At 35.6% G+C, this 25,888-nt stretch overlaps 3 protein-coding genes and 1 long non-coding RNA gene across 6 annotated transcripts; 1 reads left to right on the top strand and 3 right to left on the bottom strand.

The window, feature by feature from the left end:
* Positions 1–1,623: 1,623 nt before the first annotated feature.
* On the bottom strand, positions 1,624–4,249 carry LOC110903656 (programmed cell death protein 2-like). 3 transcript variants are annotated; one of them, XM_022149431.2, is made up of 8 exons: positions 4,134–4,249; positions 3,869–3,961; positions 3,709–3,792; positions 3,296–3,387; positions 2,713–3,002; positions 2,384–2,618; positions 2,081–2,276; positions 1,624–1,955 (listed from the first exon to the last, which is right to left on the bottom strand). In XM_022149431.2, the coding sequence occupies exons 2-8, from the start codon at positions 3,959–3,961 to the stop codon at positions 1,878–1,880; spliced, it is 1,068 nt and encodes a 355-aa protein (XP_022005123.1). In that variant the 5' UTR covers positions 4,134–4,249; the 3' UTR covers positions 1,624–1,877. The 3 variants fall into 3 exon arrangements, with proteins under 3 accessions (XP_022005123.1, XP_022005125.1, XP_022005122.1); XM_022149433.2 differs by lacking the exon at positions 4,134–4,249 and adding an exon at positions 4,085–4,107; XM_022149430.2 differs by lacking the exon at positions 4,134–4,249 and having other exon boundaries at positions 3,869–4,069.
* Positions 4,250–6,032: 1,783 nt separating this feature from the next.
* LOC110905870 lies at positions 6,033–7,245 on the bottom strand. The gene is made up of 3 exons (XR_002573487.2): positions 7,192–7,245; positions 6,910–7,001; positions 6,033–6,703 (listed from the first exon to the last, which is right to left on the bottom strand). It is a non-coding gene; the product is annotated as an uncharacterized LOC110905870 (long non-coding RNA).
* Positions 7,246–12,777: 5,532 nt separating this feature from the next.
* Positions 12,778–16,516, top strand: LOC110903658 (protein translocase subunit SecA). Its single transcript, XM_022149434.2, has 7 exons — positions 12,778–13,287; positions 13,464–13,547; positions 14,180–14,365; positions 14,581–14,729; positions 14,847–15,008; positions 15,923–16,038; positions 16,153–16,516. Exons 2-7 carry the CDS (start codon positions 13,466–13,468, stop codon positions 16,166–16,168), a joined length of 711 nt encoding a protein of 236 aa, XP_022005126.1. The 5' UTR covers positions 12,778–13,287; positions 13,464–13,465; the 3' UTR covers positions 16,169–16,516.
* Positions 16,517–18,161: 1,645 nt separating this feature from the next.
* On the bottom strand, positions 18,162–24,714 carry LOC110903659 (phospholipid-transporting ATPase 1). The gene is made up of 7 exons (XM_022149435.2): positions 22,763–24,714; positions 22,369–22,675; positions 21,317–21,992; positions 20,495–20,618; positions 20,200–20,419; positions 19,623–20,081; positions 18,162–18,617 (listed from the first exon to the last, which is right to left on the bottom strand). Exons 1-7 carry the CDS (start codon positions 24,312–24,314, stop codon positions 18,410–18,412), a joined length of 3,546 nt encoding a protein of 1,181 aa, XP_022005127.1. The 5' UTR covers positions 24,315–24,714; the 3' UTR covers positions 18,162–18,409.
* Positions 24,715–25,888: the final 1,174 nt, after the last annotated feature.

Genomic DNA, 25,888 nt, shown 5'->3' with positions numbered 1-25,888 from the left:
GATGAGGACGGATGGCACGTATCATATTTGTAGGACTTTTATCTTCGGTTTTTGCCTTTTCTTGATGAATCTTTCTGATTGGATCTTCATAAACCTTAAGTAACTTTCTGGTCATCAGGATATTAATCAATCCGTTGGGGTGTCATTAAAGCAACCAGTGGTGCATAATCTTTTGCTATTTTGTTTAATTTCGCTCTCGTCGCTTCTCAAAAGTCCTTTAGATTGCATCATTTTGATGATTTCATCTAATGAGACATGTTTGATCCAATTTCCGCACAAAAACCATGGTTTCTTGCCTTTGGGGCAAATCAACATTGGAAACGGGCCTCCTTTTGCTACTTATTTTCCTACTGTTTTTTGGCAAGTGCGAACGACCTGAGCCTGAGCTCGTGAGAAGTTTTTCATGCTCAGGTTTGGCTCGGGGGCTCGGCTAGCTTGTCATTTATTAGTTAATTTATATACGTTTTTATTATTTTTATATCATCTAATTTATAATTTTTATTTTACTATATTTAGTTATTTCTATTATAATTTATTATCATATAGATATATACTTGATATATTAAACAAAAAAAATATAAATAAAAGGCTTTTGATTAAGTTTGAGTAGCTTTTGTATGCATTTTCTGCACTCACCACCCAAGTTGCAAGGTTTCCAACAATGGATTGTGTTTTTGTGTTATGTTTGAAACTGGACGAATCTTGTTGTGGAGTAATACTGTAACGATTTGTATCATGTGTAATAACGTTATTTTACTAATTTCGTGAAAATAACATTAAAAAGCGAGGGACGGTTAATCATGCATCATGTGGTGGCGTTGATAGCCGAAAGACAAGGGGGGTACATGCGCTAATCAGCTTTTGTCCCAATTGCTGAGTGTTATGTGTCTTATGTCCAAGTCTTGATGCAAAACTACTACCGAGCCGGGGATCTCACTGGAAGCAACTTCTCTATTCCTACGGGGTAGAGGTAAGGTTGTCTACATCTTACCCTCTTCAGAGCTATTGGTGGGATATAGTGAGTATGATGATGATGATGATGATGATGATGATGATGATGATGATGATGATGATGTAATAGAGGTTGTACTTGTTATCATATTCTTGTTAACACAACCATGGTTGCAAAAGTCGCTAGGCGCTCCCTAGTCGGTAGACTGGGGAGTTGAGAGTACTCGGTCTAGGCGGAGAGTACTCGGGGAGTACTCGGACATGTAAAATTACAAAGAAATTACTTTTTGGAGATTAAATATATGTCAAATAACATAAATTTACTAATATTTATAACAAAATACGTGAAAATGATATTCATTCTTTAATATAATAGACATAGAAATTATGTTTTATTATTATTTAAGTCAAACTAGGCCCGAGTTGACCTACTAGATCCAATTTTGGCCGAGTTTGACCGCGTTTGACCGACTCCTAGTAATTAGGCGGAGTCGAAGAAAGTCGCCTCGGCAGCCTACCTTGTAGCGACTACTCGGGGAGTACTCGGCCTTGGAAACCTTGTTTTACAACCATGAACACAACCCTCCAAACATATCATAAAACACCAAGAAAAAATCTGAAATCTGAACAAGAACCAGAAAGTCTTCATAACCAGTTTTGATCATCACTGTATAATAAAAAGTTCAATATATATCTAAATAACCAAACATAAATTCACCAAATGAGACCATAGCCCATGTATAACAATGATAAATTGATGATGATACTACTGATGCTATAGAAACAACCTTCAAAATCCGGGCCAACAGGCAATGATACAACAAGCCATTGGCTAATGAATTAAACTTGCAAAGATACATAAAAACTCATCTCTGTACCATATTATATATGTTACCCAAACTCATCGTGCAGTACAAATGTAACTTCTACTCGGTTTGTACCACAATGGCTTCTTCTGCTACAATCCAGCCTTCACTTTCCAGCTTCGAGGAGGGTGCACATGCCTTGAACCAAAAACCGACATAACCAATAAGAGGAAAAGATTTGCATCAAGATAATATGTAATATACACTAACACCAACCAAACTATTAAAGAAAGCTGATCGGTAAGAAACTTGTATGAACATACCTTGGAACAAGTATAAACTAATACTGTCATCCAGTTCCAGTTTTCGAGGGAACAGTTGTTAGTTGCTTCCTGTAAATAATACAACAACGAAGGCATGAGCTGCAGTTCATAGTGCCTCGGTTCGCCACACAGTGAGCACCTTCCAGGATCTCCTGCTTCTATACTCGCCAAAAGTGGCTTCCCGCCATATGAGTATCTGCAGAGTATACAACCCTTAAATTACAGAATATAAATCACAAACTCAAGTATTATATTACAAACATGCCAGTTTTAACACTGCATTTTATATCTAGTGTATTGTACCTGAAACATTGCTCTGGATGTAAATCCACCCGTTTCTTGAACTTAAGGTAGGTCCGGTCAGCACTAAGAGCTCTGTCATATTCATAACTTTCTCCTTCCCACGCTTCATCAGGTTCATGCTCATTACCATCACTTTCGTTCGCTTTGATATTAAGTGAAGAAACGCTTGCAGACAAAGAGGCAACATTTTTTGAATAATTCTCATCTTGAGTGTAGGTATAAAAGCACGCTAACACTGCAACCAATAAAAACATGTGAATTATTTCATTTAACCTACAAATAAAACGGAAAATAATAATTATCAACAGTTACTGTAGTTGAGAACGTACCTGCTGACTTGTCATCTACTGTTCTACTTCTTAGGCTTATAGGTGAGTTTTTGTCGGTAGGTTCTGGGCAAGTGTTCTGCTTTTTAGTTTTGGAAGCAGAAGCCAAAGCTGTGGCTTCAGTAAGTGCCCGACCTAAATCATCTAGATTTATGTCATCATCTTCATCATCAACGTCGAATGACCATGGGTCAGCCTGCAACTTAGTGGTTGATGGTGATGCAGAAGCGTCATCGTCTAAAGGCTCTGGTTCTTTCTCAGTGAAAGGTCTTTGAACACGAAGAACACGCCATCTGTATATGAAGAAAAAATATAGCACCAAATTCAGAACTCAAATTAAGAAAGGTGGCAATCGGCACTTACTTCATACATCACAAATTATATGACACTTTACTTTGGTAGCTTTTCATGTCTTGGATTCTCAACAGATCAACTAGATTTATTGATCTACACATAAAAACTCTAATATCCCTAATATTAAAAAAGACACCTTTTGGTGAACATTTGACTTTTAGTTATTATACAGGAATCATGATTTGAGATAACTTACATACCAAAAACGATAGAATATATAAGAATTACCTACCTCAACGCCTCACAAGCTGGTGCTACACAAGCAAGTATATAAATCACACGCTCTTCTACCGTTAACATCTTGCTGGAAATAGGGGCATAAATCTGAAAATAACGCAATAAAATACGCGTGACAATAAACAAAACACAGTTCTAACCACTCATGGGCGAAGCTTTTAAGGGGCGGGAGGGGGCGGCCGACCCCCCGAACTTTTCGCTCGGTAGTGGAGAATATGTAGTTTTCGTATAGAAATTTTTGGGTATATGTGTTTTCAGCCCCTCGGTTTTATAGAAATTTTTAGGTCCGGTGACTTCCGCCCCCTTGCTCGGAAATCTCAAGCTTCACCACTGTAACCACTCTAATATCAAACAAAGATCCAACACTCAAAATCTCAACACCATTCTAGTAAAATTTTAAAATTTAACCTGAGCCACAAGACATAGGTGTTCTCCACATGAATCACACCTAAGAAGATCCGGTCTAATAGCAGACTTAGAACAAGGAAAGTCCTGCAGCAGAATAATACACACTTTCAATCAAGTTGCAGTGACACAAACATGTTACAATATTATTCGAATCACTAACCGGAAGTCCACCGATTTTTGTAGTAAAATGATCAGCTATTTCATAATTATCATCAGCCCAAGGCCCTGGCATTCCTAGAATGACGTCACCCATCTTCACCAACATAAAAACAACAGTAATAAGGTAAGATGAAATTTCATGAAATTGAGAAACTTAAAAGCTACTTATCAATATTAATTGTCATATCTATAGATATTTGTATACACATATCACAACCCTAAAATCGAGAGTGCAAATGAAAGCAAAAGGAAGGAGGAAACGATACCGTTTGGATGAATTATATACACCAGAAGTGATGGAGTGCGGTTGTTACGGCGGCGTAATATGTGTGACAAGAGTGTACGGCCGTTTTGTCCCTCCTTTTCTTTCCGGTTAATAAATTACAAAACTCATCCCTAGACTATTGTACAACTTTCATTTGTAGTCCACCACTTTGTAGCTTTTAATTATAACAATTAGGGATGACAACCGAATCTGAAGTGGGGAGGCAAAACCGAAATTCATAACATTTTGGACAGGTATTAGATTAGTTTTAAAATATTTCATGGGTATAGGATTAGGTGATACTCGGCCCGATTATCCGATTACATATATTGTCTATTCAAACTATATACCTAACTTTTTTAATTTTTATTTCCATTAACCCTAATTTAGTAACAGTTCATTCTTGTATCCGTTTTTAGAAGGTTATATATTTAGGTGTTTGAAGTTAGTTATAGTTTCAAAATGAATAAAAAGGGGTGTTTATTGAAGAGGTATGGTCCCAATTCCCTGCCTACATGGCAGGGACCACACCTCCTTTCCTATCATACATGGCACCCACATCAGCAAAGTAATCCATAAGCTTCTAGAAGCTTCTGAAAAGGTCAAGGTGGCAACAAAGATGCTCTGTCCGACAAGAAGGACAACACATGTCACCAGTCGCAGAGCGCCACATAGACATGCGATAAATCAGGGGGCAGAGCTGACAACACTAGTACGATGTTTCCAGCGTGGACAAACGTAAGCGCGCCACGTGTACCACTACACCGGCTATGGCAGAGGAGACCAAGAGGATATTCCCCTTGGTCAGACAGCTGGCGCGCAACCACAGCTGGCACAGCTGCTCGTCCCTTCTTCACCCTCCGGTTATAAATAGGACCCTTCATCATTCAGGTTGGATCATCTTGCTCTCTATTCTCACACTCTTAACACACACTGTTTATTCCCCCTCAGAACAATACTTATTCTCACGCCGGAGCCTGGTTAAGAGGAAAACCCCCATATTCCCCTCTTAACGAGACTAACGGTGTTGCTGTTTTGCAGGATCTAGGTCATTTCAGCGAGTAAAGAAGGAGATTGAACCTACTAAGTGAAACGACCCGGCAGTATAACCTTGGTGTTATCCTGTGTTTCATCATTATGATAGTGAATCTAATGGATAAAACTTTTGATAATGGTCGTTGGAAGTTGAAGGGTTAAAATCTTCAGAACTAAAAAGATTGAGTCAAAGGGATGAAATTGCTATTTTTGCAAAGATTGTTGATCTGTTTTTGGATTAAATATAGGAGGATTGTTGAGAGACAAATGTTAGGGTTTTGAAAGTAACAAAAGGAAATAAAAGAATAGGACTGTAGATAGTTTACTAGTCAAGATATGATAAATGGATCGAATAGGATCCATGAGTATCATATCGGATAGTATCCGTGTATCAAAAAATGGAGATAGTTTGGACGGAAAAGTAAGTGATTACATGGACTCACGATTAGACACATGTCCAATATTATTTTGATTTATTAGGTATGGAGATATTTTTTTTTAAACAATATTGATTTTTGACAATTTATATTGTTAAATATAGTGAACTAGTATTAAGCCCCCCGCGTTGCGGCGGGGGGCGTTAAACCATGCCAAAGTGATCACTTAAGCCTCCCTAAGTGAGTATCAGCCTTCTAGCTTTATGTCCATGATCTTGAATAGTTTCTTTGCTTCTCTCAATTGAGACCTGGTCCAACAAATTGCACTCTTCACCACACCGTTTATTATCAATGGCACGTTGCTCTGTAATGAGTTCTAACAACACTTATCTGGTAATCTCCATTTTGAACTCCAAATACTAATACTAAAATTCTAATAAATAAATATGATGATATATGGGGGAGGCAAACGTTCCTGGATATCACTATACAAACCAATTATTAATTCCTCATGCAAATTAAGTTATGGTCATTAGAATATGACATTTGACCCATGTAATGGTAAAGGAAGTTTATTGACTTGCAGCCAATTTAAGTCAATAAATACACCCATCCCCTATGTCTAGAATCATTCACAAACAACAAAAACTAAAACCCTTATATCCCATCACCTAGATTATATATATGAATATCACAACTTTTCTCAGAGATAACAATCTCCCATCCCTTCTCTTCCTGCTATCAACAGTCTTCTTCCTCTTATTCGTCTTCAAACAAAGAAAATTGTTTTTTTTTTCTAAGAGCCTCAAAAACCTTCCACCAGGTCCACCAAAGTTGGCAATAATCGGAAACTTACATCAAGTGGGGACAGGCCTCATGTTTCCATCGCCAACAGGGTGACTTTCAACGTGTTATAAATGTTTGACCTGTTCTACCTGTTAGCTATCTTTTTTTAGTTGACCCGATTGAGAAAAGGCGGAATCCAAATTGACCCATTAATAAGCAAACATGTTGCCATGGCTACTTGTAAGCAAAACCATACAAACCCGCTGGTGCAATTCAGAGTTTGCAATAGTCTTGGTAGAGCTCGAACAGGAAATTTTGCAGCGGCACAAAGAGGGCTATGTCTTATCACGCGCGCACACGGGAATACTCATACCTGCAATTTGAAAAAAAAAAGTTTTCACTTCACTGCATAATAAGTGTTATTCAAATCTAAGACCCCACATGCATTATAACACTCATCAAATCCCACACTTAAACAATAAAACATCAGTAAATGAAATTGTATAAAAGAAATTTAATCTTAGATATATAGCAAAAATGAATGAACGTTGACAAAAAAAACAAAAAAGTTATTCATACCTCACGGGTCAAACAACGGTTTCAGTGGCTGAGGCTTCTCTAAGTGCTTGAAGGGCAATCTTCTGAGCGGTTTCGCGTTGCTGTATAGCTTTCTGAAATGATATATTATTATTTTTCTCATAATTTAAATAACATAACTCAGAATCGGTTTCTTAAATTTGAATACAGTTTCAAAACTTTTGAATTTGAATAACCCGTGGAACAAATTATAACTTTTGAAGTCTGTTTATAAGGCCAAAAACTCGAATAGGATTGTAAAAAAAATGCAGCCTTTTAATTTACCTTTCCCAGAAGGCCAAGTTCTCTTGGTATATTAAATGATATGTCGGTGTCCCATTTGGACAATTATGTTGTGAAGCCATATATGAGTTTGAATAACTCTTCGTCTTTGAACCAACACTTTGTGAAGACGACACTCGCGTGTTCCTAGAATTTGGAGACGGTGTTGTGCCTTTCTTTTCTTTCAATAAAGAGTTTCAATGTATTCAAGATAACGGAACTTGGTCATTCTTCAAAAAGGTTACAGGACATTCACATGTCTATATGCTAAGATAGTTAAGATTTCAAATAAAAACTAATAACCATAAAGTTAAAACTATATGTACTATGATTCACGGAAACAAACCCTAAAATACGGCTGCGATCGGCGGCGGATAGAACCACCGCCGCTTGAATCTAGCTGCCTAACCTTTGATCTCTTCAAAACATTCAATGCAGAAGGATTTGTCTGCCAAAAAACAAATTGTTAGTTTAAAAACGTAATCAATCAAAGAACAAATTTTATCAAGTTTTCTTTTTTAATCCAATTTCTTAAACCAAAAACAAACAATGTCAATATTCGTTATGGATTTTAAGTATCAATCCATTAGCCTTAGTAACCTTAAGTTTTCATTTCCTTTGCTATGTAGAAGTGTTGTAATACTTTATTTTAGAACGCAAATCTACACATCTCTACATGAATCTTGAAAAGTTTCAAACTTTCTGTTTTGAAAATTTTGTTGTTTTGAACTTTTCTCTGTGTTTGTGGGGCTAAATAGTGAGGATCTTTTAATCTTTAACCATTATGAAGCACAAACACATCATAAAAATGGCAGCCGTTGCCCACAACATCAAAAACGCAATGTGTGACTTGCAATGACTCTATTTTTGCTATCTCCACTAAGACATTGTGGTCACTTCGCTTGCTACATAATGCTTTAATTTTGGGAAAGATCTCCCAAATAGCAAAAACCCAAGGTTTATACAACTCCAACATTGATGCTAATGTGGATGGACTCACTGTGACTGCGGATGCCAGAGTTAACATAAGCATTCCACTTATTTACCCTCCCCAATATCTTCATGAAAGCATAAAAGTTTGAATAACATTTGACCAACATTCTAACTCAGTGAGCAAAAAACCCTAGTTTCACTTAACCCTCTATGCAAATATTCAAGAATGATGGGAGGGTTGATAAAAAGACAAACCTGAAACACCAAGAACAAATCAGATACGTGAGAAGCTAAGCAGATAAGATCAGACATGAACCATTCTGAGTTTACCTTCTTGGCGGCGGATTGCGACAGAGTTACTGCAGGTTTTCGTCGGACGAATGGGAGTTAGTCGTCGGATAACGCGGCGTAGAGACCGGAGGTGTTGTGACGATGGTGAAGTGGAGGTGTGCGACGGAGACGAATGTGTGTTGTTTTGGAAGCGAGAGGTTTCGAAGTGTTTTGGTGGTTGTTGTTGAGATGTTGTGACGCATGGGTTAAGCTTCTGCAAGAATGGAACACGTATGTACAGGCAATACGTGGCAAAGAAAACCACACAACAGAGTAGAAGACCATTATGGCAGAACCGTAAATAGCATCTTCATTTTGGCCCATTAATACACTGTTCCTAAGCATCTACCTGAATTGTATATATATAATAATGCGGGTAGGGCGGAATCGATCAAGTCGCCCAATGACTTTTTTTTCTACTATTATAACATGTAATATCGAAAGCCTATTCATTCATAGGTTTTCAGATGATAACTCTTTTAAAAGATTGGTGGAGATTAAAGCAAAAGTTGATAATAAGTAATATTATGGTAAACTTCGCTTTCCCTCAATTGTAGGGAAAGAGTTCAAACCAAGCTCAGTCGCCACCCCTACCCCTTATATGCTAGCATTCTATCGCTGTCTGATTCCCCGATTATGTTATATATTAGTTTTCCATCGCTACTCAATCATGAAAAGAAGGGTGATGATGGATGGTGCTTGATGGTGATTAAGGATATTATATTAGGGATAAGCACTTGGTATTGGGTACTGGTATGAACCTGTATCGAACTGTACCAAGTATATTCGGTTCCGGCACAAACTTTTCTCGTTTTCGGTACCGGTATTTACGGGTAAAACACCGGTAAATACCGGTACCGTACCAGTACTGGTACCCACTTTTTCTGTTTTTCGTTACCGGTACTTTCGGTATCGAACGGGTACCGTGCTCATCCCTATATTGTATATACTTTGGACATTGATCAATCAATGACTTTTTATTAGACTGTCTCCAATGCTTCAAGTGAAGGAGGTGCATTTGGTGACGTGGAGGCTGCATGTGGGAAGGATGCAATGGAGTGGGTGATGAAGGGGAATGCTTGTAAGTGGGGAATTGCAATCAAGTGGAGAGAGAGAACGTGGGCCCATTCAATTTTAAGCTTAAAAAAAATAGAGGAGAGAGGGTGCATGTGGGAAGGATGAGTTGGAGTTAAAAAGAGGAGAGAGAGTGCATTTGTTAAGAATGAGTAAAAAGCTGATGTGACAGTGATAACTAGGATGCATGTAATAAATGCAGGCCAATGCATTGGAGACAGTCTTAGAAGTTTATACGAATGTAAAATTAGAGATTTTAATATATTAAGAGTTTGTCATATAAAATAATAAAAACAATGATATTTCCTTTTAACATCAACCCTAAAAATAAAAGTTTGAGTATTACATGACTGATCAATAAAATTTCATGAATAGGACTAGCAGGGTTGCCAAACAAACTCGATCTAATAGGTAGACCATACATTAAAATGCAAATTGAACGAGTAACTACGTATACAGTTGATGCTAAAAAAAACTGTATGAAACATGTACAATAATAGTTGATACCCACTAAATTACATTAAGTTATATTGAATTTTTTTTAAAAAAGAGGAAGAATGTATTTTGACATTCTAACATGTAGACTTAACAAATAGACGAGAATACATGAATAACGAGTAATCTGGGTACTCTACAAGTACGATACACGATCTCAGATTTTCAAACATTAGACTACCAATAGGTCCAATACCCAGTTCAAACCGTACCGTTAGGCTAGAAGTCCCTAAGGGCTTTATCACGCCACATCAGCGTCATGTCACATAGAGGGTTTTAAAGTCGTTCCCTTTAACTTGCATGCAATGTTTTAAATCCCTTTTAAAGCCCCATTTATATATAAAGAAAAAGGAAAAAAAGAAAAGAAAATATGATTGGCTCTTGAAAAGTGGCCCCACATACACCAGCCTTTAACGCCCACCAACCCCATGGCGAAGCCATCTATGGCGCCCCCTTTGGCGCCTAGGGAAATGGGAAAGGGGCGCTAACAAATGTGATATGGCAAGGGCGCGAAGCAACACCCACCAGCTTAGGGGCTGTTTGTTTACCTCTTAATGGGGCTCTTAATGGTTTAGACCTCTTACTGGTTCAACACTTAATGATTCAGACTGTTTGTTTCATAAGCAAATATCTGAATGATTCACACATTTGCCTCTGAATGGTTAAGCATTATACTAGGAGTGGCAAAATGGGTGGGTTGGGTAGGTTTGGGTAATGGGTTAGGATGGGCATGGGTTAGAATGGGTTTGGGTTAGAATGGGTTTAGGTCAAGATAGGTTTTTTATCAAGATGTATTTGAGCATGATAAAAATTCTAAGAAATCCAAAAAGATATAAAAAAATCAAAAAAATAATAAAAAATTCTAAAAAATTCTAAAAAATTCTAAAAAATAAAAAAAATTCTAAAAAATCAAAAAAATAATAAAAATCCAAAAAATTTTAAAAAATCAAAAAAATTCTTAAAAATCGAAAAAATTCTAAAAAAATCAAAAAATTATAAAAAATAAAAAAAATCCAAAAAATAATAAAAAATCCAAAAAATTCTAAAAAATCCTAAAATCATAAGAAATTCTAAAAAATCAAAAAAATAATAAAAATCCAGAAAATTGCAAAAAATAAAAAAAATCAAAAAAAGTCTAAAAAATCAAAAAAAGTCTAAAAAATCAAGAAATTCTAAAAAAATCAAAAAAATTCCAAAAAATCAAAAAATAATAAAAAAAATCCCAAAAATTCTAAAAAATTCTAAAAAAATCCTAAAATCATAAAAAATATAAAAAATAAAAACAATGTAAAAAATATAAAAATTCAAAAATATCAAAAAAATTAAAAAATCAAAAAAAAATTCTAAAAAATCAAAAAAATAAAAATTTTTTCTAAAAATCTAAAAAATCATAAAAAATCCAAAAAATCCTAAAAAAATCCCAAAAAATTCTAAAAAATCAAAAAATTCTAAAAAATAATAAAATCCAAAAAATTCAAAAAAATCAAAAATTTCAAAAAATAATAAAAAATCAAAAAAATTATAAAAAATCAAAAAAATAAAATTCAAAAAAAACAAAAAAATCAAAGAAATTCTAAGAAATAAAAACCCTAAAAATCAAAATAAATCTAAAAAATCCAAAAAATTCTAAAAAATCTTAAAAATCATAATTTATTCTAAAAAATAAAAAACCTTAAAAATCCTAAAAACATTTTTTAGAATTTTTTTATTTTTTATTATTTTTTTATTTTTTTTATTTTTTAAGAATTTTTTTGATTTTTATGATTTTTAAGAATTTTTTTACTTTTATTGTTTTTTTGATTTTTTAGAATTTTTTGGATTATTATTAGTTTTTTGATTTTTAGAATTTTTTGGATTTTTTATTATTTTTTATTTTATTTTTTGAATTTTTTGGATTTTTTGAATTTTTGTTATTTTTTTTGATTTTTTAGAATTTTTTGGATTTTTTAGAATTTTTTGGATTTTTTGGATTTTTTATTGTTTTTTTTATTTTTTTAGAATTTTTTTGATTTTTTATTATTTTTTGATTTTTTTATTATTTTTTTATTTTTTAGAATTTCTTGGATTTTTTATTTTTTTTTGATTTTTTTGAATTTATTGGATTTTTTATTATTTTTTTGATTTTTTTGAATTTTTTGGATTTTTTATCATTTTTTGGATTTATTATTATTTTTTTGATTTTTTTAGAATTTTTTGATTTTTTCTTATTTTTTTTATTTTTTTATTATTTTTTGGATTTTTAGAATTTTTTGGATTATTATTATTATATTTTTTAGATTTTTTTTTTATTTTTCTTATTTTTTGGAAAATTTTTATTATTTTTAAATTTTTATTATCTTTAAAATTTTTATTATTTGTGAAGCCAACATGTACGAACACTCGAATAGGATTAAAAATCTGCCTGTGATGCTTTTTTTGAGTTATCCATGTACCGTGCGTAATACCCATCCTAACCCACGAATTATTTTAAGAGTGAATTGCAAATTTTGTCCTTTATTTATATACCTAATTGCAGGCGGTGTCCTTTATCTTTAAAGTTGACGAGTTTTGTCCTTATTGTTTCAAAATTTTACACGGTATATCCTTTGACAGTAACCTAGTTAATTTTTATTGTTAAATCATGTTACAAAAGGGTAATTTAGTCTTTTTATAAATGTTTAAAAATATTTACATAATAAAACAAAACTAAATTTAAAATATTAATTTTAATATATATAGAGAAACACACTTTGTCTCATCTGTTTCTCTCTACCCAATCTCCATTGCCACAACCAGCCCTCTTTTAATTTGGTCATCGTCTCTTGATCTGTTCATCATCTCCGGCGAGACGCCACCACATCTCCGGTCAAATCCATAACAGCCACCACCACATCTTCGCCTCCTCTCCTTCTTTTTGATCTGGTCATCGTCTCCGGCGAGACACCACCGCATCTCCGGTCAAATTCATAACAGCCACCACCACATCTTCGCCTCCTCTCCTCCTTAGGCAATCAGTTCATCACCAATGAACGTTTAACTTAAGGCCGCCACCATATCTCCGGTCAGATCCACAATAACCACCATTAGTTCAGCGTAATCTAAGCCCCCCGCCGCCGCCTCCGGACCATCTGTGTATTTACTTGCCAGTTCTAAACTTCTAATTCATTTAATATTCAATGTAAGGTTTCAGGTGATTGCACATATTTCGACTGCAAAAGACTATCATCAATAACGGAAACCGAGTCACTCACCACCGTTCCAATCGGAATACCTATTCCCAACTGTGAGGTAACGCTCGTTGGAGCTATTAATTTGGTTTGAAAGTAATGAATGGGTGTCTGTTTGATTTCAATTTGTGGAAATTTCTGTACCGTATTGCTCATTCTACTAAAGAATCTTTAATGTGTGGAAGGTTAGGGTGTTAGAATGTTGATGAATTTATGCAGTATTTTGTGTTTCTCTAGACATGGTGGTGGCGGTTGGTGGATGTGGCTGGATGTGGCTGGTGGCAGGAGAAAGGGTTAATATAAATTGGGGAAATAAAAAGGGTATGTGAAAAGACTAAACTGCCCTCATGTGTTTTGCAAATGACCTAACATAACAGAAAAAATTAACTCGGTTAGTGTCAAAGGACATACCGTGTAAGATTTTGAAACAATAAGGACAAAACTCGTCAACTTTAAAGATAAAGGACACCGCCTGCAATTAGGTATATAAATAAAGGACAAAATTTGCAATTCACTCTTATTTTAAATAGATATCATATAACCCATCCTGACCCATCCTTAGTTATTTCTTAACCCATCCTAACCCATTCTCATTTTTAAAATGACCCAAAATAACCCAAAAAACCCAAATGGGTTTTATTTGCCAGGCCTACATTATACTGAGTCTGAATGGTTAAGACATCTAATCTGAATTGATTAGACATTTGCCTCTGAACAGTTAAGCATTATACTGGCTCTTAGTGGTTCAGACATCTTACTGGTTCAACACTTAATGATTCAGATCTCTTACTGGTTCAGCACTTAACCATTCAGAAGTTGTCAAACGTCCCTTACTAGCCTAACCCAACACCTGAAATGGATCCGACCCGGCAAGAGAATGAACTTTGTTTCCAAAACCCCTAAAACATAAACCCTAATTTACATCAATAATGTGAGTTAAATGTAAATGGCAGCAATCAGGCGTACCGTCTTCTCCGCTTTATCCAATTCTCCATCGAATCAAGTGCTGAACAAGTGGATCTCCACAACAACCCACCTTAATCAGTCATGGGTGAATAAGATCAAAGGCGTCTTCACCGGTAAAAAACCAGATTCATCCAGTAACCAAGACGCCACATCGCAATCATTCACTCTCCTCCGTAAGTATCACCATCTGTCAGCTCCGATTTGCCCTATTTTAGCCCTAATTATATACACAAAGTTGACGATTGTGTGAAGCACTGTAATTAGAGTTGTATTAGTAATGATGAATTAGTTTTTATATAGAAGGAGAAGTGGTAATTCAGTTATTATGTCTGGTCTGTTGTTGATGCATATATGTAGACTAAGTGTTTGATGAAATGATTGTATGTAGAGTTTGCGGACCAGTTGAAAAATGCACGGAAGTTAGGTACATTGAAACAATACGTGGTCGGCCGAAGCAGTGAGGCGACATTTTCGGATGCATTTACGAAGCAAGAGGCTATAATTAGGGTTCTTGGTGGTTTTGATCCCACTGGAGAGGTTATCTTCTGTTAGTTATGAACTTATGATCGAATGTTTTAGGTTTGTTATGTTTTTAGTGCATTGTTTCGGTTTGATTGACTGACTGATTTGGGTTTTGATATGGTATAAGTGTAGAATATACAACCTAGTCAAAAGCAAGAAGCGGCAAAATTGTGCAAATGCACGATAGCTGATGTGGAAAATACTTTGGCAAAGTTTACTTGGGCTAGAGAAGCTCATAAGAAACTTGAAAAGATGAAGGAAGAAGGAAAACCGATGCCAAAGAGCTTGGGTGAGGTATTGCTTAGTTCACTTGACTATCATTTCGGTTTGACTGTGTTTGTCGGTGAAACGTAGTTGATGAATATGATGGTAACTTCATAATGTTAGCTAGCCATGTTTGCATAGAGACCGGTTTGTTTTGTTTCTCCGCTCCATTTTTTCACAGCTCGTTTCATATCGCTTTTCTCTTTGATTTCAATGTGATTTGATTTTTTCTCTCTATATAAACCACGTGATAGAAAGAATTGCACTTTGGCTCTATAGTTTTGGCTACTCTATAGTCTATACACGTGCCACATCTTAGCTTAGAGAAACGGTGAAAAAAAGGATAAAAATAAACAAACAATTTAGAAGTCAATGTGTGACAACTGGGGTTCAACTAAAAAAGGTGTATGTAAGATCAATAGTCTCAAAAGATATAGTAAAGTTATTTTACTAGAAAGGTACTAAGTTAGAAGTGAACTAAACTGATTTGTGAAGAAGACTTTTCTAGAAGGCTTTATTGAGCAACAATTTTATAAAGTTAGGATAAAACTAATGGATGATAGATAGTATAATTTCATAAGCTAAAGTTATCTTAATTAGGAAGAGGTTAGTGTAACTAACTAGTATGGTATTGTTTTTCAACAGAAGGCTACTATGGTATTGTTTGAGTACTTAAGGCTGAGGATGATGCCCCACATCATACATGCATATTAAAATGATTATATAATGACTAGAAATCATGAGTTTATTTAAGTGGCATATGGGATATTGTCCATCTATAGTGTACAAATCTTTTTTAATTATGCACAAGCCTCTTGCAGTTTTTTTTAGTGATTCTTTCACACCCACATAAGCTAAGACAAATCTATACGCCTCTTTAGAAATCAACAAGACATGTATGTTTGCAAATTGATGAACTTGTAGTATTTATACTTCTTCTGTAGGTTCAAAAGCTAATGGGATCAACACCAATGGATATTGCTAACTCTAGCATGGCTAAGAGTGGGCAAATAAGCAGAAATGCACTCTGCCCTTGTGGATCTAAAAAGAGATATAAGCGGTATGTTTTCATCAACTATGATATTTGAATTTAATGTGTTAATTTGAATGATGGTTGGGGAGAAATGATGTCGAGTAGCTGACAGTCTAACACATCATTTTTCTGGTTATGAAGGTGTTGTGGTGCTTAAGGGAGCACATTCAAGAACAAATTCCATACGTAATCGTTTGCTTGTATGCTTTAAGTCCTTGACATTTTTGTCTGTTAACAAGGTTTGAAAAGTTTAAAGCGATCAACCATTGCCTAGCAATGCAGCTGCATGCTTGAGGGAAAAAGATATACATTTAAATTGTTGGGTTTGATTTTGTAGTGTTGCTTTGATTTTCAGTAGTAGTTTAGTTTTTGGAATAAATGCGAAGTCGAAAGCTAGCTCGAAACTATGGAGATTATTCATTTTAGTTGGACCACTCAAAGATAATGTTGAAATACAAATTTTGAACCTTAAATATTTCTCTACATGTACTATGGAGATTATTCATTTTAGTTGGACCACTCTAATTTTTATTAGTCAAGCAGGGAAGTGCTAGAACACATACACACTTTTAATATTGTTTTGATTTTAAACATGATATATAAAATGATTTTTAACCGCTCATTTCTTCCTCTCCTTTACTAGATGTGGTTATTTTTCATACAGTGCATATTAATGCTTGTAACGTTATCTCGATTCTTTATTCAAAATTGATTACCTACTGAAAGTAAATTTAACCAAACTATAAGTACTAATTATGAGAAGACAAGTCAACCTGTCAACCTATCAACCTCAAATATAAAGTTGCGAGTCTTCTAGAAGCTGCTATGAGTAGAAGTGTTAAAAGAGTTATCGAGTTTGAATGACAATCATGTTTAAGTGTCAAACTAAAAAACACGTTACCTGCCATTCAACACGGTTTTATTGACTTATGGGGATCATTATCACACGCCATTCCAACAAATTTGTATTTATTTCTATAACTAACAAAGACCTATTTTACATCAAATCATTGTATTGATTTCTATAACTAACATAGTCTATGTTAGTTATAGAAATCAATACAATGATTTGATGTAAAATAGGTCTATGTTACATAGACCTATTTTACATCAAATCAAATCTTTTTCTTTGACAAAAAAATATACAATAAGAAATATTAATCTTTGATAAGGTTTTTGTTCATAAATATTGACAGGACGAGACCAAAAGCGAAACGGCACAAAACTCAGCTTGTGGGTGTGAACAGTTTGTCTGGTGATATTCAATTCGGTCTAGCAAACGGTCGATAATGACCCATTTTCGCTCATCCCTATTAAAGATTGCACATGTTGATGATTTTAATCCATCAATATCATTTTAGTATAATTGGATTTACTAAAAACCAAATAGGAAACTGAAATAAATATTCACATAAATTAAGAGGTGTAAAGTATACACTCTATCAAGAATATTTTGATTTCAAGTACTCGAGAACCTTAACTATTCTTAAGGGCAAAACTCCTGGACCATGGAGGTTCAAAGGGGACACCCACCCCCTTGGCGATGGCCCATGGGCTGGCTCATGGTGGGGTCCAAGGGACAACGCCCTTGGCGAGGATCGAGCTGCCTGACCAACACGAAGAAATTTAATTTTCCATTGTTAATTCTAGAGATTACTTCAAATATGTTTGATTGGTGAAAAATGTATGGAAAGGTGGTTAGTGGGAACTGCGTGTTAGTGGCAATGATCATCATCATCAATTGCAGTTGCGCATCCGTGGCAATTTGGAGCAATCATAACAAATGTTGTTGCACTAGTTCACGAATAGTTGCAACGTTTCACCATAACCATGATGGTCCGACCCCTCTATAAAAGAAATCATCTTGATATGTTTTTTAAACGAAATTAATTTTTTCACAGAACGGAACATCTCGTTCTTTGCCTAACACCTTTATGTTTTATCCAATTATTTATTTCGTGTACCCACAAAGTACTTTTTTTTTAATCTGATAGTGAATTATCCACAATTCAGAAAGCTATCCAAGTTGACTGAAAGAGGAGACCTACAACATGATCGTATATAATATCGAGTGATAAACAAACCAAACGTTCCATGCAAACCAAAATTAACCCACAAAATGAGGTTAACGACACTGTAAACACCTCTACTTATGAAAAGGATCGAACTTTATGTCGTAAACAATGATGTTTTACTATACATGCAAGTCCAAGTGACATGCTTAAATAATGATCAAAACTAAGTACAAAACCTCAAAAACTTATATGTTCTGTCCTTAGGACAGAAGAAAACTACACAAAACAGGCACAGCAAGAGAACACATCTCTAGCAACCTAAAGAATTTAATAAAATGAACACACTAAATGAAGGAATAACATACAACTAAAACAAAAACATTTCACCTCTGAGGCTGGTTCATTTCTATTTCTGCATTTCTTAACTCGATTTGATCCTCAAGTTTCTCAGCCTCCCCCGCGATTTGAATGTCACTCGGTCCATAATGTTGAACCAATGTTTTTACAACAAAGCGTGGGACCAAAGAAGCTACAATGATCGCGATTAAGCAAACCCAGAACTTTCCATCGCCTGCAAGATGAAAGATTGCCCTGCAAACACACAACAAAACAGTTATTTTTTTTTAAGGTCATCGAATTCGGGGTGTTTGGATGTGCGTTTTGAAATAAAAATAAGAGTTAACTTTCGTTTTCCTCCCTGTGGTTTGGTCATTTTAACGGTTTTGCTCCAATAGTTTAAAATAGTCATTTTCCTCCCTGATCTTTCGAGTTTGTCGCCAGTTTGCTCCCTGGCTCTGACGCAGTTAAAACGTTCAATTAAAAGTAGGGGTATTTCGGTAGTTTACTCCCTGGCTCTAACTCAATTAAAACGTTTAGTTAAAAGTCGCGGTAGTCGTGGTCGGCAGGTGGTGGTGAATGGTTGTGGATGGTGGTGGCCGGTAGAAAAAGTGGTTGGAAAGATGGGGGATCAGAAAAGAATTACGTATATACATGTAAATAAACAAGTTATAGGTTTATTTAGGTGAAAAGACTTACATGCCCTTGCTTTTATCTATAAAATTACCAAAATACCCTTCTAGTTAATGGATTTTTTGGATGGAGTTAGAGGCGGGGAGCAAAATGACAATAAGTTAGAAAAATCAGGGAGGAAAACGGCTATTTTTAAACTATTGGGGCAAAACCGTTAAAATGACCAAATCACAGGGAGCAAAATGGAAATTAACTCTAAAAATTATTACTAAAGAGTAACCAATATCATATATGATCCATCAAGGTCACTTAATTTTAAAAAATATAACATGTATAAATTATTTTCACGACAATGGAACAATAACAAATCTTTTCGTAGTTTTGATAGTTAAAAAAACGTATGAGTGACTCTGGTGGAACACTGAAGAAACTTGGTTATTATTATGTAAAATGTGAAATATATTTAATTTTTTTACTTGGCATAAGAAAATAAGTAACCAAAGGTACTTTTGAATTTCTTTTAAAAAGTATAAGGTTATATTTGTCAACCGGTCTATTTATTTACGGATTTGATACAAACAAAACCACATACGCAACAATCAGATAATCTGTGAAGGATTAACATACCAGTATCCGGGCAAGATGGGGATAACATCAATGATGATAACACAGATAATGGTTGCAACACATGAACCCCATATTGACGCGTGAATGATCCAGTTCCACGTGTTTACATCCATGGCTAAGTGAAGGTTAACTAAGAACACGACCGCTAGTGTCCAAAGATCACCAATACTTGAACCATCAACGTCGGTTTTCCTGTACGCTAGTAAGGGAACAAAGAAAACCACAACACTTTGCCACACCGTGTCTGCTATAGTGAGCCAAAACAACTTCCCGTTGTAGCTTTCTTGTTTCTGTCCAGACCCGTAAAGCTGAGGATACTTTAACAGAGATGTTCTAGAAAGATCTTTATCGAGAATTCCAACAACGATTGTGGGTACTGATGTGTAGATTACAGAATATAATACACTGTTCCATTCGTTAATAGCCGTTGATAACGTGAAAGCAGTGTACAGTGCATACCTGGATAGGATATTATCGTATTATAATCATGTACAGGTTAGAAAAGGATGACTTTTTTTATATAGTTGAATCAGAATAAAAAGGATAATAAATAGTAATTAGTAATTAGTCATTTTACCAGAATAAAACAAGGACGAACACTGCATTTCTGTAAAAATTGTAGAGTATCATGTAGCCCATTCGTTGGTAATTCCAATGACCATGAACCAACAAAAGCGGGACCAGAAACCGGAACTGTGCCATCGCAAAATCAGACGCCATGACAGCTTGGCGGCCCTCTTGGCCACTGATGCCGATTCCGACATCAGCCTTTTGGATCATTGACACATCATTAGCACCTGAAACGCAGATTCTTTTCAATAAATATCGGTACTTACCACATTCTCATAAACTATAATAGAACTGGTGCTTACCGTCGCCAATTGCAAGGGTTAAGTCATTGGTTCTTTTCTTTATCAGCATGACGATTCCGGCTTTTTGCAGTGGAGCCACTCGACAACATAGTACCACAGCACATTTACTGGCTAACTCGAATAACTGATACATGAAAATACTTGTAAATGAAGAATACACAAAATAGATACTAGTTTTGAACAATTTCCTTTTGACTTTCAATGTGTTACCGTTTTAACTAATAACTTTTAAGAAAGTTAGTTAAAAGGGAAACACGTTGAAAGTCAAATCTATTTTAAAGCATAAAATATCCTACTTTTTTTTTAAATGTTAGAATCTTATTGAAATGGTAAAAATTTTATATCATACTAACTGGTTATAAAAAATAGAGTAAAGTACACGGATGGTCCCTGTGGTTAACCAAAATTTTAGATTTGGTCCTTAGCTTTTCAAAAGTACTCATGGTTTGCACTTTGTAAGACATTTAGTCCCCAGCTAACAAATCTAAAGGTTTATGGACTAAATGTGTTAAAAAGTGCAAACCACAGGGACCATCCATGTACTTTTGGCAAAAGTTGGGGACCAAATGCGATACAAAGTGCAAACCATATGGATCATTCGTGTAGTTTTGGAAAGCTAGGGACCGATTCCAAAATTTTGGTCAACCACAGGGACCATCCGTGTACTTTACTCAAAAAAATAAAAAACTTTTTGAACAAAGAGTGTTTCGGGTCAAAATTTACCCATTTTGACCCAGAACCGATTTTTTACATGTTACCCAACCCACCCGACCCGTATACAAACTCAAATTGAAGAAAACTTGAGGCTTTAAGATTATTCACCTGCTTTTCAAGTTCAGAATCAAGAATATATACAAGACTTGTTCCGTCAATGATCAACGCAAGCGGTTTTGCATTTTCTCCAGAAGTTGTAGCTTTTCGAGATATAATCAACGCCTCTTCCAAACTCCTTCTGCACGATTCTGTAGAATTATTGTTTATTATAATCTGAGTCATCTTGCTAGTCAACAGCCTCGAAGAATATCCGATCGAAATCGCAGTTTCTTGCTTATCACCCGTCAAAACCCACACTTTTATATTCGCCATTCGTAGAGATTCAATTGCTTCCGGTACACCTTGTTGCAATTTATCTTCAATCCCAGAAGCTCCCAATATGCTAAGATTGGTCTCTAGATTCATGGCAACTTTTTTAAGTATACGAGCCCGGCCCATTAAAGCATTGGTTGCAGCTTCGTAAGAAGTCCGCCATTGCTCGAATTCATGAGGACTTAAACCCTTCATTCCCATAACAAGTGTTCTTAAACCGACAGAAGAGTATGCATGTAGATGGCTTTCGGTTGCTGTTACTACATCTGTGTTTTTTGATTTGTCTATAACGGTAAACATAGTTGTGTCGGCACCTTTAACGAATACTTTTACCGTGCTGTCGGGACATCCTAGAATAACAGACATCCGTTTCCGTTCACTGTCGAATTCGTGCATTCCAAGAACATTAAACCTGTGTTGTCATGATCCAAGTATGTCAATTGAATGTTCATGAAATTAACAGATATAATTACCAATAATCATGAGTTAACTGTCATTTTCGTCCATGTGGTTTGTCCAATTATGTCAGTTCAGGCCAAATTTCAAATTTGTACCATTTCCGCCCCTGACATTCTTGAAACATATCAGTTCGTTCAAAAAACTAACGTCTGTTAAAACCTGCTGTTTAAGAATTTCAGGGACTGAAATGCTGCAAACCTGAACTGACATAATTGGACAAACGACAGGGACGAAAATGGCAGTTAACTATATAATCATTTCCAAAACACATATCTGTATTTATTTCTATAACGATAAGTTTCTTCCAATAAAATGAGTTTTAAACATACCTTTGTCTATCTCCAAGAATGTCGATAACAATATGGCCAGAGGTACGTTCTATAAGCATAAAACCGTAAGCAGCAGCAGCATAAACAAGTGCCTGTTCATCGGGAGATTCCCCTTGGTAATCGATCAATTTCTCAGCAGGATTAGCTGTATCCACCAAAATCGGAACAATTGTGTTGCAAGAAGCCAATGCAAGAAAGAAATCATATATCGGTTTGCCAATCTTTACGTCGTCTCCAGTTCTTAATAACCGAACCAGCTCCTTGTCCACCTGTACCGCCATTTTTGGCCTCAAAATTAACCCGTCCACTGTAAAAAACACACACACACATCAAGATTAAATAAGCTTTCACTATAAACAACTGTTAAAAAGTGAAGAAGCTAAAGAACACACACCTTTAGCATAATATCCACCTTGTTCTCCATAAAAATCTGTTTTCTCCCCGTTGTAATCAACGCCGAAAATGCTAGCATATTGAAACTCCATCTTGTTTTCAGTTAACGTACCCGTTTTATCCGAGAAAACATACTTTACCTGTCCCAAATCCTCGTTCACATTCAACGCCCGACACTGGAATCTCGAGTCTGTCGATTCCTCATACATGTTATCATCCCTGATCATGAAGTAAGCTTGACCAAGGCGCACGAGCTCCATCGATATATATAAAGCAATCGGTATCATAATCTGGAATACAATAACCGACATAAGAAATGTGAAGAAAATCTCCAATCCCCATCCGTAGTACTTGTAATTATCAACATCTTCACCGGAGTAATCTTTTCTTCTGTAAAACGGCATGATATCCAGCTCATCTCTATGCCGCCTTAACCAAATACCCGCAAGAATCGAGACAATCGAGCATAACGCAACTAGAAAGAACGACAAATAGATAATTTCTCGATTCATTCGGTCCTCAAGATGACTCCTTTTCGACTGTGCACCGGAGTTATTAAGCATAACTTTGGTTTCCATTCCGGTATACACCACAACTCCTACCGCCCAACTCGTGTTCTTCAGCACACAGCCACGAAGAACAATGTTTGATGGCCCGAGCGACACCTGCTTCTGATCGATCTCCATAGTCCCCAAGAAACCGTATATGTTTCGATTGGGCTTTTCACACTTAATAACTCCACTAATCCTTTCAACTTCATTGCTTCTTAGGGTCTCCTGTTTGGCGTATCGCGTCTTAAGATTCGATTCGCCATCTAGATTAATAGTCTGGATGTAAGCGACACCTGTCGGATCACTGGTCGAAAGCAGCACTATATCACAAGGAATGGTTTCATTTGCGGAAAATTTGATGATCTCGCCTACCTGAATATCTTTCCATTTCTTATGCTCGAATGTACCGTTTACTAAAACAGACGCCAATCGATTGTTTTCTATTCGATCTGACCGGTGTCGCCTCCAGTCTTCATAACCGTCTTTAATAGCAGTAACTAACAACACCATGGATAACGGTAATATGGAAGCAAATCTTCCAAACACTGCAAGCTGTGGAAGCTGGTTAAGAATAGCAATTATCAAGAAATAAACATATGCAACCCTGTGAAACTGCTCGAATAGATTCCGAGGCAAGAACGTTAGAACCGAATACTTGCTTGTTCTAACCGAATTACCAGAAAAGTCAAACGATTCATTCGACTTCACCGGATCATTAATATACACCTTCCTAGAATCCTCATCACTAATCTCCCTTCTGGACATAGACATACTACTCGAACCCCCTTTTCGAGATCCATACCTTGCACCCTTTGATCCCAACTCAATCACACCAACTTCTTTAATTGAATTGGCACGCCAAGTGTTCGACGAAATGCTTCTGTGAGAAGATGAGCTGTTTGATCCCCCTGGCTCATCTTTCTCCTTCTGGGATTGAAAATCAACAGTCTTGAGCTCATCTGAACTCATTTCAACAGTATATGATGAATGATCAGAGGTCATGATCTGAACATTTACAACAACTATTTACAAATAAAGGAAATGAATTTGTGTGAATTGAACCAAAACAAGAAAAGGGTTTGTTTTTACGAGATTGTTGAGACTGCAAATGATGAAACTTGAAAGTAAAATAATGCATATATGGTATGATGAAAGAATAATTGTCAAAAGTCAAAGATGGCATTCTAGAAACAGGGGTTATACGACGGCTAAGAGAGGAAGAAATGGGTTGGAATTGAAATGTATGCAAACAATAATTTAGGGGTTCTGGAAGGGGGGAAGAAGTCATATTTTTCCCACGAGGTTTTGTGGGACAATTGTTTTAAGGAAAAGGTTGGTTTGATTAATGGGTCGTGGGGTCTGGTTGTGTGAATACTGATAGGAGGAAGACGCATGAATCAATGACTCACAGGTGTTCAATTTTGACTTTGAAATGAGGAGGAATGTTCTATTGACTTTGTTCTTGCACTTGCCTTCCCTTTCATCCGGAATGACGGTAATTTTTCAGGTCTGAACCGATTATTGAACCGGGTGTTTTTTTCTTTTTATTGGTGGACTATTAAAAAAGATTATTACAGACGGTTTAAAACTCTAATTACATATTTAGCCAATCTAAAAATTTAATTAGATATTCCCCTGTTATAATAAAAGGACATAAATACCCTCTCAAACATGAGAAAACCTACGACCTGTCATTCCGACGACCCCTCGACAAAATATGTAATTTATTAAGTTTGTAGGGGGATATATGTAATTGCCCCTAAAAAGGGTCTAACTTTTACCCATTGTCTAACATTACTCTCAACTTTAAAAAATATCTCTGATAATCCCAACTTATAAAAATTTGGCTCTCATTGATCCTTTTCTAACTGAGTTAGTTTTTTATTGACGTGACACAAACTTAGTTATTGGCTTATGTGGTTGGTGATCTGACATAAACTTAGTTATTGGATATTAATAATCCAAACTTTTACCACCATCAGCCGCCACCCACAACCACCACGTGTATGGTGAGTTGACATCTGACGTGGAATTTTTTGATGACGTAGCAGCTGATGTCAAGAAACTGGGTTAGTGTTGGGTTAGTTTGAGAGTGTTATCTGCCAGTAAGTTGAAAGTGGAGAGTGGTTTGGTCCAAATCAAAAGTTAAGAGTGTTATCGGCCAATTGATGAAAGCGTAACTTATTTAAATCCAATATCCCTAAATAATAGCTGTAAATAAGTAATAACCATAATAACTAAATAATATCCACTTATAATTAATAACCATAAGGTTTATTAAATAACTACAATACAATTGTTTCTAGATTTTTCATTTTCATTTAATAGTAATCATTGTTTCTTAAGTACTTAATTAATCATTATTATACACTAGGGAGAAAGCCCGTGCGATGCACGGCATGCATAATAGCTATTGTTTGTTCGTGGTAAGACGTCTGATACGACCGGTGCATAACATGTAAGACAATACGCCTACAAAGGGGCGTGCTTAAACTTTATTAAATCATGTACCATAAGTTGTTTCCTTGGCAAAACTTGCCGGCCAAAAAGAAGTGAAAAAAGATGTCTTCCAAGAA

Source organism: Helianthus annuus, chromosome 14, assembly GCF_002127325.2.
Source record: "Helianthus annuus cultivar XRQ/B chromosome 14, HanXRQr2.0-SUNRISE, whole genome shotgun sequence".
In the NCBI taxonomy this organism is placed as follows: domain Eukaryota; kingdom Viridiplantae; phylum Streptophyta; class Magnoliopsida; order Asterales; family Asteraceae; genus Helianthus; species Helianthus annuus.
The sequence above is the reverse complement of the archived record's forward strand: the minus strand, read 5'-3'. Positions and strand labels throughout refer to the sequence as shown.

Coding starts and splice junctions, on each gene's coding strand:
- LOC110903658 (XM_022149434.2), top strand. CDS start 13,466: ATGGTGGTGGCGGTTGGTGGATGTGGCTGGATGTGGCTGGTGGCAGGA. Junction 14,366..14,580: donor GCAATCATTCACTCTCCTCC/GTAAGTATCACC, acceptor GATTGTATGTAG/AGTTTGCGGACCAGTTGAAA. Junction 14,730..14,846: donor GTTTTGATCCCACTGGAGAG/GTTATCTTCTGT, acceptor GTATAAGTGTAG/AATATACAACCTAGTCAAAA.
- LOC110903656 (XM_022149430.2), bottom strand. CDS start 3,973: ATGTTGGTGAAGATGGGTGACGTCATTCTAGGAATGCCAGGGCCTTGG. Junction 2,619..2,712: donor AGTAGATGACAAGTCAGCAG/GTACGTTCTCAA, acceptor TATTGGTTGCAG/TGTTAGCGTGCTTTTATACC. Junction 1,956..2,080: donor TAGTTTATACTTGTTCCAAG/GTATGTTCATAC, acceptor TTTTGGTTCAAG/GCATGTGCACCCTCCTCGAA.
- LOC110903659 (XM_022149435.2), bottom strand. CDS start 24,314: ATGACCTCTGATCATTCATCATATACTGTTGAAATGAGTTCAGATGAG. Junction 22,676..22,762: donor AGGTGGATATTATGCTAAAG/GTGTGTGTTCTT, acceptor TGTTTTTTACAG/TGGACGGGTTAATTTTGAGG. Junction 20,082..20,199: donor TTCGTCCTTGTTTTATTCTG/GTAAAATGACTA, acceptor TATCCTATCCAG/GTATGCACTGTACACTGCTT.